The sequence below is a fragment of the Leopardus geoffroyi genome, chromosome E3 (genome assembly GCF_018350155.1).
Source record: "Leopardus geoffroyi isolate Oge1 chromosome E3, O.geoffroyi_Oge1_pat1.0, whole genome shotgun sequence".
NCBI lineage: Eukaryota > Metazoa > Chordata > Mammalia > Carnivora > Felidae > Leopardus > Leopardus geoffroyi.
The window spans coordinates 10682198-10694658 of NC_059340.1; the positions used below are offsets into that span (position 1 = coordinate 10682198).

At 55.3% G+C, this 12461-nt stretch overlaps 1 protein-coding gene across 6 annotated transcripts in view; it reads left to right on the plus strand.

Annotated features, from left to right (window-relative positions):
- Window positions 1-12461, plus strand: part of GTF2IRD1 (GTF2I repeat domain containing 1) — a 123497-nt gene that overhangs the window by 60614 nt on the left and 50422 nt on the right. For all 6 annotated transcript variants that reach the window (XR_006708030.1, XM_045460137.1, XM_045460138.1 and 3 more), the window contains 6 exons: window positions 275-312; window positions 789-869; window positions 1500-1589; window positions 9336-9383; window positions 10310-10375; window positions 11412-11595. Coding sequence is in view for 5 of the 6 variants with exons in the window: in XM_045460137.1 (XP_045316093.1) it covers window positions 275-312; window positions 789-869; window positions 1500-1589; window positions 9336-9383; window positions 10310-10375; window positions 11412-11595 (507 nt within the window). In the remaining variant the exon portion in view is untranslated. The remainder of the gene's footprint in view (window positions 1-274; window positions 313-788; window positions 870-1499; window positions 1590-9335; window positions 9384-10309; window positions 10376-11411; window positions 11596-12461) is intronic.

Sequence of the window (12461 nt, forward strand, 5' to 3'; positions counted from 1 at the left end):
TCCCTCCGTCCTTCCCTCCCTCCCTCCCTCCCTCCCTCCTTCCTTCCTTCCTTCCTTGCCTCTCTCCCTCCCTCCCTCCCTCCTTCCTTCCTTCCCTCCCTCCCTCCCTCATTCCCTCCCTGCTTCCTTCCTTCCTTCCTTCCTTCCTTCCTTCCTTCCTTGCCTCCCTCCCTCCCTCCCTCCTTCCCTCCCTCCTTCCTTCCTTCCTTCCTTCCCTCCTTCCTTCCTTCCCTCCCTCCCTCCCCCCCCTTTCTTCCTTCCTTCCTTCCCACAGGTCAGACAAGAACGGTGTGTCTGAAGACTGTGGGCCAGGTAAGGAGACGCGGAACCCTGCTGTGTGTGTCCTGGGGTGAGGGGCATCTGCCAGCCCCACCCGGCAGCCCTGGGGAGGAGACCAGCTCAGACCATGAGCCGGGAATACTACTAATGAGTTACCTCTGCCCATCCCTGCCCCCCAGGCCCCAGAGCATGCTGGGAGCTCCCTGGTGGGGGGGCTGGAGGTGGGGGGGATGTCAGGAGACCTGGATTCTGGCGTTACCACTACTCTGTGACAAGTGGCTTCTCCTCTGTGTGCCTCAGTTGCCAAGCCTATGAACTAGAGACCCCAGGACGGGCCTGAGGGCCTGCTTGACCCTCCACTCCTGGTCTGGGCAGGAGCTTGGGGCCAGCCTGACCTTTCCCAGGGCCCTACTAACAAGTCACAGACACAGGAATGTTCCAGAATCAGTTCGCTTTGCCCAGCCCAGCTCGCACCTACCCATACCTGACCCCTCCTTTCCTCTTCACAGGAACGTCAGGGGAGCTGAGTGGGCTGAGGCCCATTAAAATCGAACCAGAAGATCTAGATATCATTCAGGTCACTGTCCCAGGTAAGGAACAGGTGTCTGAAGGGCTGACCCTCCTGCCCAGCCTGCCCAGCCTGAACCTATAGGAATCGAGCAGCTCCCAGAGCAGGGCTCCTGGACCTGCCAGAACCACCATGTCCCCTCCCCGGCTGTCCTCTCTGTCTCCCGAGGGCCAAGAAGGGGTCTCCAGGCCGCTGTTTCTCTAGTTTGACCCTGCGAGCAGCGGTGGGTATCACATGCGCTTCCTGCAGCCATGTCTGCCCTCTGTGCTGGGAATGTCTCTCAGCTCCAAGACCTTCCTGAAGTTCCCCCCCACCGACCTTCCTGCTCAGGCCTGGCTCCCCTGGGGTTTGTAGGCAGGAGGGAGGAGAAGAAAAGGTATAGGAATAAGAGGGCCTGCGTTTGATTCCAGACTTAGAACCCCCTGTGCCTCAGTTTCCACATCTGTGAAGAAGAGAGCGTATTTGGTCTCTGGAGGCTCAGCGTGGGGTCCCACACCCCTCAGGCACCTGCCTCGCCTCTGGCACAACTGGTCACTAAAGCTGTCCTCCCAGACTTCTAGGACACGGCTTCCTTAAGGGTCCTGCTCTGGGGGGGTCCCTGGGGGACCGTGACAGGGTAGGGTAGACAGAAGATGCTGTTGTCATTTTCCAGACCCTTCGCCAACCTCGGAGGAAATGACAGACTCAATGCCTGGGCATCTGCCCTCGGAAGATTCTGGTTATGGGATGGAGATGCTGACTGGTAAGAAACGGGCTAGGGCCCCACCTCCCTGGGGCGTACTGGGAAGGGTGGGCCAGGAAGCCCCCAGGCTTTCCTTGCTATTGACTTAGAGAAAACCCAGGGTATGCCTGACTCCCTGTACAGGCCAGATATTTTTCTGGAAACTTGAAGTAGGCCTTGGTTTACCAACAATCTCTGGCCTCTGCATTGTTCCCAGGAACCCCCATCTGAATTAATGTGTTCGTTTGTTCAACAAGTATTTATTGAGCACCTACTGTGTACCAGGAGGTGCTGGGGACAGAGACGTATGCATACCAAACACCAAGGTCCCTGTGCTCCTAGTGTAGGGAGACAAAGAGTAAAGAAATCAATAGGTAAAATAGGAAGTCAGATGGTGGTAAATGCAGTCGGGGGAGAACAAGCCAGGAGGGGGAAGTGTGAAGGGGTGGGCGTGTGGTGGTTATTACAGGACTTGGGTGGTCAGAGAGGAGCTCGCTAAGAAAGTGACGTTGGAGCAAAGAACTGAAGGAGGGGGGAGCCATTGGACGTCAAGAAAGAGCTTTCTAGGCAGTGGGACCAGCGTGTGCAAAGGCCCTGAGGTGGGTTGCATCCAGCATGTTCAAGGAGAAGCAAGGAGGCCTGGGTGACTGGAGCAGAGTGAGTTAGGGAAGGCGAGGTCAAGGAGTTAGGTGATGGTGTGGGTTATGCAGGGCGAGTACGTCGAAGGAAGGAGTGAGGGCTTGACGCTGAGGAGACAAATTTCTCATGGGGGGGTGGTTGGAGCTCATGAGGGACATTTTAACAGTATTTGCGCTGACCGTGGGGTTGAGAATAAACCACGGAGGGATGAGAACAAAGGCAGACACAGACTATTGTGCTATCCTAGCCAAGAGGAGTGGTCCAGCAGGTAGACAGCTGTGGGGAGAAGGGCGCGGTGTTCTCTGTGTTTTGTCTTTTTAATTTCATTTTGGAAGTGTTCAAAAACACCCAAAATTGAAAAGAGTTATTTAACGAATCTCAGGTGCCCAACTCCCATCTCAAAGCATTATTAACACACATTCTGTGATTATTATAGATGGGAAAAATAAGAATTTTCATAGGTAAAGTTTAGAAGTTGATTATCACAAAGACGAAACAAATAGTACATAAAATATATAGTACACAGGGTTCACAGGTACGGCAGAAAATGATGTTAGTACTCAAATAATTCAAATTTGGAAATCTCTGTAGTAAAGGATGCAGGGCCAGACCATGAAACGTGAAGGAGGGGACTGGCTTTTGTTTGTTTCCCATGTGTGTGATACCCCGTGTAGGCCTCATTGGGGAGGGGGGGCAGTGGAGGTGCTTAAGGCTACCATATGGCACTTAAGTGACCAGCCCAGGGGTGCCTGGGTGGCTCAGTTGGTTGAGCATCTGCCTCTTGGTTTCAGCTCAGGTCATGATCCCAGGGTCGTGGGATCGAGCCCCACATTGGGCTCAAGGCAGCATGGATCCTGCCTAGAATTCTCTCTCTCTCCCCCTCTGCCCCTCTGCCCTGCTCGTGTACTCTCTCTCTAAAATTAAAAAAAATAAAAGTAAATAAAATAAATAAATGACTAGCACAGAGGCACCTGGCTGGCTCAGTTGGTAAAGTGTGCGACTCTTAATGTCACGATCGTGGAGTTTGAGCCTCGCGTTGGGTGTCGAGATTATATAACAACAGCAAAACAAAATAAATAAACAAATGGTGCAGAGAGGTCTCAAAAATGTAAGGTTCAGTGTGGAAAGCAAGTGCAGAAGGGTAGGGGAGATACAGAATTTATGTAAGTTTAGAAACATAAAAACGGTGTGGTTTAATGTTTTATTTAAAAACTTAGGGCAGGGATGCCTGTGTGGCTCAGTTGGCTAAGTGTCCGTCTTCGGCTGGGGTCGTGATCTCATGGTTCATGGGTTTGAGCCCCGCGTCGGGCTCTGTGCTGACAGCTCAGAGCCTGGAGCCTGCTTCAGATTCTGTGTCTCCCTCTCTCTCTGCCTCTCCTCGGTGCAATCCCCCTCTCTCTCTCTCTCTGTCTCTCTCACTCTCTCTCTGTCTCTCTCTCTCTCTCTCTCTCTCTCTCTCAAAAATAAACATGTAAAAAAAAATTAGGTGCAAATATGACAAATGCTAACAGATATCCTTTCTAGCTGGTGGATACATGGGTGTTTGTTACGACATTCTGTGTGCTTTTCTGCACTTGAAAATTTTTTCCCCAACCAAAAACAGATTCATGACTGGAGAAATACAGGAGGTTTCCTGCTGGCCCAGGAGGATGGTGCCATGTTAATTGGTGACCGAACGGAAGCAGAGCGTCTCTGCTCCGTGTCCGCGTCCGTCTTCTCCGTTAGGGAGAATGGCCTGGAAACAGGAAAGCTGAGCAGGACTTGGGAGTCCCACTCCGTGAGGGGATAGGGTCTACAGAGCTGCTGTGATGGAGTGGAGGTCTCCAGCTTCTGAGGAATTGGATCCCAGGCGGATAATACGTAAGATCCACTCTCCACAGCGCCTGAGAAGTCATGGGGGGACAGAGGATGAGCCGGCCATGGGAAACAGACTTCCAGAGGAGGGTTTGTCCAAACTGCAAACAGGTGCACCTGTCCCAGGCTCGGTTCGGAAACAGGTTTCTGCACAGATGACTGGACCATTGGAAGGGAGCCAGCCAGCGTGGGCTCATTCTTTGGGACTGAGTCGGCTCGGGATCTGGGTTTGACTGTGGGCCAGCTGGGGACGCAGGGCTGCTCGGGGACTCCAGCCTCCTCCTGGGGGAGCTTTCCCATGGTATCCTGCTGGGCTCGGTCCTCCTTCTTGTTTTTATCAGTTGGGTAAAGGCGGTTCAGGCAGCAAGACGATGCAGTTTCCAGAAAGAATGGACAGTGCACCGAGGAGTGATGTTCCCCATGGCCGTCAGAGGCCAGAACACTGGGCTGGAATCCACAGGAAACATTCACAACCCAAGGACCATGTCATGGGCAGGGTTCCCCAGGGGACGGACTCTGGGATGGAGTTTAATGTGTGTGGGGGGGGTCATTCGATGCATCTATGTAAGACAGGGGATGGAAGTTTGGGGGGGTTGCCGCTGGGGAGTTAGAGCCGTGATGGAGCCCCAGCAACGGCATCTGCCAGCACCCATGGGAAACTCTAGAGCCAGAATGGCCCCCTGGGGTTGTTCCGAGTTGGGCTGGGACATTCTCAACCGGTCGTGGGATGGGAGCCGCCCCTCATGGGCACCTGCTGCCAGCTGCCCACATTCCCTGCTGCTGGGCCAACAAGCATTTCCTCGAAGGGGACCGGAGCGGGACGTCCCAGTGTCCACCACAACGTGAACGGATGGTTGTACAAAAAAAGAAAGCGACAGCCAGCAAAACAGACGTGTGCGGCCTCTGAGAGGTGAGGGCTCGGACTAAGGGGCATCTCTTTTGCACCCCTTAGTTGGGCAGAACCTCTGTGGAGCGTACTGGGAAGTGGGTGCTCCTAGTCCTGGGAAGAATGCGCATCCCCGAGTTGCTTTTTAAAGAAATTTGTCAGCTGCAGGAGCCGTCAACATGAGTGATGCTGGTAGTTCCAGGGGTCCAGTCCTAGGAAATCATCTGAAATACGGACACCGTTTTCTGCACAGAGACGTTCGTGGCCGTGTTACTGGTAGCGGCGAAAACCTGGAAAGAGCCAGCCCACCTGTCCGGGGAGCTGTTGATGGCATCCTCCTGACGGGCTGTCAGCAGCCACCAAAAATAGGCAACAAGGCGGGGAGCATGTGAGGGCACAGGGCTGCTGTTTGCAACCGTTGAAGACATAATGACTGGTTCAATAAACAAAGCAGAGGATTGGCGAGAACAGTAGCTATGTTAGGTTAAGCGAGTTATCTTTTTCGGAATTCCCTCCATCGGTTATGATGTGCTTTTTTTTTTTTTTTTTTTTTTTTTTTTTCAACGTTTATTTATTTTGGGGACAGAGAGAGACAGAGCATGAACGGGGGAGGGGCAGAGAGAGAGGGAGACACAGAATCGGAAACAGGCTCCAGGCTCTGAGCCATCAGCCCAGAGCCTGACACGGGGCTCGAACTCACGGACCGCGAGATCGTGACCTGGCTGAAGTCGGACGCTTAACCGACTGCGCCACCCAGGCGCCCCTATGATGTGCTTTTAATACCTTGGAAATGAAGAAAGAATATTCTCGATGGGCCGGGTAGGACCGGACTTGGTAGCAGTCTTGGAGAAACTGTGTGGAGGCTCAGGATGAGTGGACAGAGTGGCCCGGCCGCTAAGGTCACACGGCACCTGGCTGTGTTCACAGCGCTGTTAGAGAAGACCGTGGGTGTCTGTCTCAGGTCTGGACACCAGGGGGGCTGGGCGGCTGTGGACCCGTATGGCTGTGGTCCATTTCTTTCTTTCTTTCTTTCTTTCTTTCTTTCTTTCTTTCTTTCTTTCTTTCTTTTTTTTTTTTTTTTACGTTTATTTATTTTTGAGAGAGAGACAGAGTGTGAGTGGGGAGGGGCAGAGAGAGAGGGAGACACAGAATCGGAAGCAGGCTCCAGGCTCTGAGCTATCAGCACAGAGCCCGACGCGGGGCTCGAACTCACAGACCGTGAGATCACGACCTGAGCTAAAGTCAGACGCTCAAACTGACTGAGCCCCCCACGCACCCCTACCCTGGTCCATTTCTATCGGAAAGGCTTCTCTTCTTTGGTTTGACCAAGTGGGAACCTGAGGCCTGGCCTTGGACTGCCAATCCAAGGCTTCTTTCAAAGCACCCCGCTCAGCGCTGGTCAAGTGTGAAGATTTGAAGGTTTTCAGGACCACCGTGGATCAGAAGGGTGTGTGTGTGTGTCCAGGCATGTGTTTTTCTGGTTGCACGTGTGCATTGTAAAATAAATGCTATAGAACCGTGCAGGGAAAGCTGCATTGCCCCCTCCTTGGGCAGCTGTTAGTTTAGCATCCATACTTCATGTGTCTTTTCTTTCTGCACGTTGCTAAGTGCTAATGGATGCTGCTACTCTTTTGCGCAAGCCGGTGCTTTGGCCGTCTCTCGATGGCACCATGGTATTTGTGTGTCGTTGATCATTTCTTGAGGGTATTTCTGGTTATTCACCGTTGAAAATGGGGGAGCGGTGAGCACGTGGGTGGGCTCGTTCAGGGTAAATGGCCCAGCTTCCAACGTCTGGGTGGAGAGTCCGGCAAGTTGCCCACGTTTGGTATTTGGGACCCTAACACACGTGGGTCAGAGCCCCTGGGAGTCGACCCAGCTTAGTTTCCTTCCTTTTTTTTTTTTTTTTTTTCCAATGCTTATTTATTTATTTTGAGAGAGCGAGAGAGAGAGTGAGCACAAGCTGGGGAGGGGCAGAGAGGGAGACACAGAATCTGAAGGAGGCTCCAGGCTCCAAGCTGTCAGCACAGAGCCTGATTTGGGGCTTGAATCCATGAACCGTGAGATCATGACCTGAGCCGAAGTCGGATGCTTAACCGACTGAGCCCTCCAGGTGCCCCCCCAGTTTCCTTCAGCAGAAGCCCCTCCATAGTGGGGCCGAAGATGCCCGGATTCGGTGGGGAGCTGGGGCTGGTCCTATCCCTATCAGCTCTCCGGATTGTTGATCCTGCCGGGAACACGGCACATGGACAGCTCACAGCAGGGATGGACTCCCTGGCCAGGTCTCCCTCTGGCTTCGTGTCCCTCTGGACCACCTCGTAACCTTAATTGGTGCTCCAGATTCACATTTGGGCGGTTCCCTTCACCTGGGACTGATAGTTACCTGGCTCCTCTTGTCACACAGGGAAATCCCCTGGTGGCCCTGCTGGTCCCACCACACTCCTCTCTCCCTGTCCGCCCCCCTCTTCCTCTAGAAATGGGACAAACCGCAGGACCTTCCAGAAGCTGACGCTGAGATAAGGCTTTGCTTGCATGCATCTATTTGGGAGGAGATCTAGGCGTGCCGGCATGGGGTGGGAGGCAGGAAGTGTTACGAGGCCCGTTACCGCTGCGGACCGCTGAGCCACGGGACGAGAGCCACGTAAAGCACGCGTTGGAGTTAGGCAGCCCAGTGAGGAGGGAGCTGGGATAGTGATCCTCTAAATCGCCCTATGTCGTTGGTCGAGAGCCGTTTCCAGGCGGTTTGTTGTGCTGGACCACAGCTTGCTGGGGTTGTTAACTGCAGCCAGAGTAAATCCTTCATGCAGAGTCAGGAGGGCCCAGCACCCACCGCCCACAGGGTGCCCAGGGCTGGCCCTCTACCTTTTCAAGTCAGCTGAGCATAGGTGAAACCCTCCAGAACCTTCCAGCCCCTTCGGAGCTGAGCCCCAAACTTTGGGTCTGTCCAGTGATCCCAGACGCAGGCTCACTTTCCCTCCATCCTGAGCGAATTTTGACTCTTGACAGCTCTCCCCAGGATCAGCCCCTTTCCTTCCAGCTCACGATCCTGTCCGGGACCGGGGACAGCACCCTGTATCCCTCTGTCCCCAAGTGCTCCCTGCAGGAGCTGGCGGGGGAGCAGACGGGCACCGGCCGGGAGTGTGGCAGGCCTGGGGTCCACCTGTTCCACCACTTTCCAGCTCCGCTACACGTCGTGAAGGGTCAGTCCTGCGTGTGAAAGCCCCTGGCCGCCCAAAGTGCCAGCGGGCTTCCCAGATGATAGCCTCCTTCCGGTTGTTTCAAGCGTTGAAAATCCCCGATGCCTTCCTTCCTCCAAACCCTGGCAATAATGGGCTGCTGCTCAGGGAGGCCCCGCGGTGTGCCTGCCCCCCGCACCCCAGCACCCCCCCCCATCCACATACATGTGCTTCTTCCTGCAGCCAAAACCTCAGTTTACCCCCCACCCAAGCTGCTCTTCCCTCCCTGCTCCCCCCCTGCTGCTTTTCGTATCATAGACCCTCGTATCCAGGCAGGTATCCCCCTCCTGCAGGAAGCCCCCTCTCCTCAGCCCTTCCCCCCCACCCCGGCCACCAGGAGCCCCCACCCCCATGCAGCTTTACCACCCACCTTTCTTTTTTTTTTTTTTTTAATATTTTTTTTTTCAACGTTTATTTTTGGGACAGAGAGAGACAGAGCATGAACGGGGGAGGGGCAGAGAGAGAGGGAGACACAGAATCGGAAACAGGCTCCAGGCTCTGAGCCATCAGCCCAGAGCCCGACGTGGGGCTCGAACTCACGGACTGCGAGATCGTGACCTGGCTGAAGTCGGACGCTTAGCCGACTGTGCCACCCAGGCGCCCCTACCACCCACCTTTCAAGTTGCTCACTCACCATGTCCTCGCTTCCTGGGGACGAGGCTGGGTCTGAGCTGGAAGCTTAGGCCAAGGTCAGTGCCATCTCATCAGAGAGCCCCCTGGACCACCTGACCCAGGATAGGTCCACACTCCCCACTCGCCCTCCCCCTCTGTCCCCTCATCCAACTGCTTTTCTTACGGAATCACTGCTGACTGGCATTACATGTTCTATCTGGCGTCACAGCAGGACAGGGTTTCTTTTGTTCCCGTGTGACCTCAGTGCCTAGAACAGAACCCAGCACGTGGAAAGAACGGACTGACTCGGGTCTGGTCCCCAGAGGTACCAAATGTGCTCCAACACCCGGTCTCTGAACGTGCCCTCCTTGTGCCTTCACAAGGAGGGCAAGTTTAGTCCCTGTGCAGGGTGAGGGTCCCCAACCCCACCTGGGGAGTTGCCATGCTGCGCCCTACGCCCCCCACTTGTCCGGCCTGACTTTTGCGGCACAGGGCCCAGCAGATGATGCACGTGGCTTCCTGGCACCCTCTGTTCTCTTTCAGAGAAAGGCCCCAGCGAGGACCCGCGGCCTGAGGAGAGGCCCACAGAAGGTGAGGCTCTGTCCACCTCCCCCGTCACACCCCACCTCTCCTCGCCTCCCCCGCCCTTCCTCTCCCCATTGTCTCCGGTTCTTTCCAACACCCCGTTGGAGGTGAGGGTCCTGTGGGCTTCCTAAAGGTGGGAGGAGTTTCCAGATGTGTCTCCTAGAACTAGGAGGCACCTGGTCAGAGGTACAAGCAGCTCTTTCTGGTGCGCGAAATGCGGAGCATTCTCTTTGTTTTTATACCCACCCTGCTTTTTTCACAAAGGTTTTAAGTCTGGAGACTGAGCGAGTAGAATGGAGGCCGGAAAGCATAACATTGGCTTTGTGTCCAACAGACCGGCTCATTCTCAGGAACACTGCTCCTTCCCTTCCTGTTGAGTGAGAGTAGTGTGCAGGAAGAGAGATCACAGCGGGGATGTGTGTGTTTCCTCTTGGGGGTTTCTGCCCCTGGAATGGAATGAGTGGCTGTGAGAGGAGAGAACGGTCATTTCCCCAAACCCAGCCTGACCAGGGGCAGGGATAGAAAATTCCACTGCCACCTGGTGGCGGCATACTCAATTTACAGGCTTACCATTCCCCCACTAGCTAAGTCACTTCCCGAGCTGCTCTAGAGTGACAGACACACCCTTAGAAAGGTCTCCGGTCATTCTTCGGCCGCAAAATTGCCAAAATCTTCCAAATCCCCATTCAGCCCTGGTGGTACCTTAGACCCGATTTTAAGAGCAGACGTTTGAGTTTGGGAACGCTGCGGACCAGTCTGGGGGTGCCATTTCTGGGGAAAGAGGTTACCCGCCGCCGCCACCCGGCCTTCCCCCCCACTTCCAAGGTCCCAATGCGGGGTCATTCTTGGTGCTGGCAGAGCTGGGACATGAGCTGAGGAGCGGGGTCCTGCTGCCCCTGGGGAGGCCCAACAGGCTGCCTTTTGCCTTCCAGACAGCCACGGTGACGTGATCCGGCCCCTGCGGAAGCAGGTGGAACTGCTCTTCAACACGCGATACGGTGAGCAAGGAGCCGGAAAGGCCCAGGGCGGCCAGCCCTCCTTCCAGCCGCCCTGTTTTCAGAGGGACTCTGGGCCCCGCTGCTTCCTGCACAGGGGCAAGGGAGGGAGGGGCGGGGGGGGGGGCTGGGGCGCACTGGGAAGGGGATGGGGACACCCAGGGAAACTGAGGCATTGCCCTCCCCCCCCAAAACGCGGCCCCCAGCCTTCTTCATCCACACGCTCCCTCGATCTGCCCATTCTGTTCACTGCAGTGACCGCTCTTCTGTCCTCACAGACAGCCTCATCCAGGGTCCTCAGGAGGACTCTTATATAGCCAGGACTTTCCTACTTGGGAGTCCAGGAAAGAGGGTATGGGAGGGGAGAGGAGGCTATTCTTTTGTTAGGCCCCAGTGGTTTGCCGGGCACTGGCTAGGGGTTTCACATGAGCTCTCCCATCCCACAAAACCCTTGCGTCCTCATACCCATTTTACGGATGAGGAAAAGTAAGGCCTGGGGAGATGATTCGGCTTGTCTGAGCGTGAGTGGCAGGGAGTGGCTGGCCTGGGTCTCCAACCTATCCCATTCCTAAGCTGTGGTGCTGGGCCACACAGAGTTTGGGAGTTATTTCTGGTGGGAGGGGGACTCCGGAAGTCCGTACCAGCAGCGCAGGGGATAGGGGGCTTGGGTGGAGCCAATGCCAGGTGTCACCAGCCATCAGTGGTTTCAGTGCATGAGGGCACTGACTATGTGTGGGTTTGGGGGTCCCACTGACTCGGGCTCACATCCCCCAGCCCTGGGGCTCTGCCACTGAATCATGTCCCCTCTGAGCTCCCGGTCTCTTACCTGCAGACTGGGGGTAACAGTATCCATCTCTCAGGAGGGTTGGAGGGTCAACTAACACCTGACTCTCGAGAGCCCTCGCACCTGCACACACATACACACACACACACACACACACACACACACGCACACACCCCGCACAGACGCGGGAGGCTAGAGCGGAGGCTCATAGCCCCCGTAGCCCTGGGTGGCCCTACAGCAGCCATGTCTCCGCAGCCAAGGCCATTGGCATCTCGGAGCCCGTCAAGGTGCCCTACTCCAAGTTCCTGATGTACCCGGAGGAGCTGTTTGTGGTGGGGCTGCCTGAAGGCATCTCCCTCCGCAGGCCCAACTGCTTCGGGATCGCCAAGCTCCGGAAGATCCTGGAAGCCAGCAACAGCATCCAGTTTGTCATCAAGAGGTAAGGGCTGGCCGCGTCCACGTGGGGGCCCTCCAGGCTTGCCCGGCGCCTGGGAGAAGCACCAAATCGTGGGGGGAAAAATCGTCTCATTTTTGTCTTCTTCTTTTTTTTTTTAAGTTTGTTCATTTTGAGAGAGACAGAGAGAGCCAGTGGGGAGGATGGGGAGAGAGGGAGGGAGAGAATCCCAATCAGTCTCTGCACTGTCAGTGCGGAGCCGAGCACAGGGCTTGAACCCACAAAGCCATGAGATAACCGCCCAGGCACCCTTGTTTTTGCCTTCGAGGGCCCAGCGGAGCGCCAGGGGATCCAGCCTGTGTGCCCAGCTCAGATATAAAATCCATGAGGAAAAGGTGGAGGCAGCTACTGATTTAAGGCAGGGAGGGGTGTCTGGGGTGACCAGTTTGTTGCTACTGTTACATCACGTAAATTTAGGCTTGGTTTGGTTGAAAGTGGCAAGAAAGAGGAGAGTCTTAAGGGTTTGTCCCCCCTCCCTGGGGGAGTAGATGGCCCCCCAAATTGGGAGATTCATGGCAGCCTTTGTGCCTAGAGTGGCAGGCGGGTGACGGGGTGTGGAGCAGGGCGCCCTCCCACGGGGCCTGGTTTGCACCAGGAGGAACAAGGAAGGGGGTGCTCCGAGGGACCCAAATAATGGACATGTGGTGCCTTCCTTCAACAAGTACATCTTGAGTGCCAGCCGTGTGCAGGTTGTGAGAAGCAGCAAATGCTGAGTTCTACCCTTGAGTTGGCCAGTCTCATTGACTAAAACTACCATATAATGTCGGGCAAAGGCGAACGCTATGACACAGGGTCAGGGGGCAGAGAGGGGCAGGAGGAACCTATTTAAGGAAGCAAGGCATGTTGATATC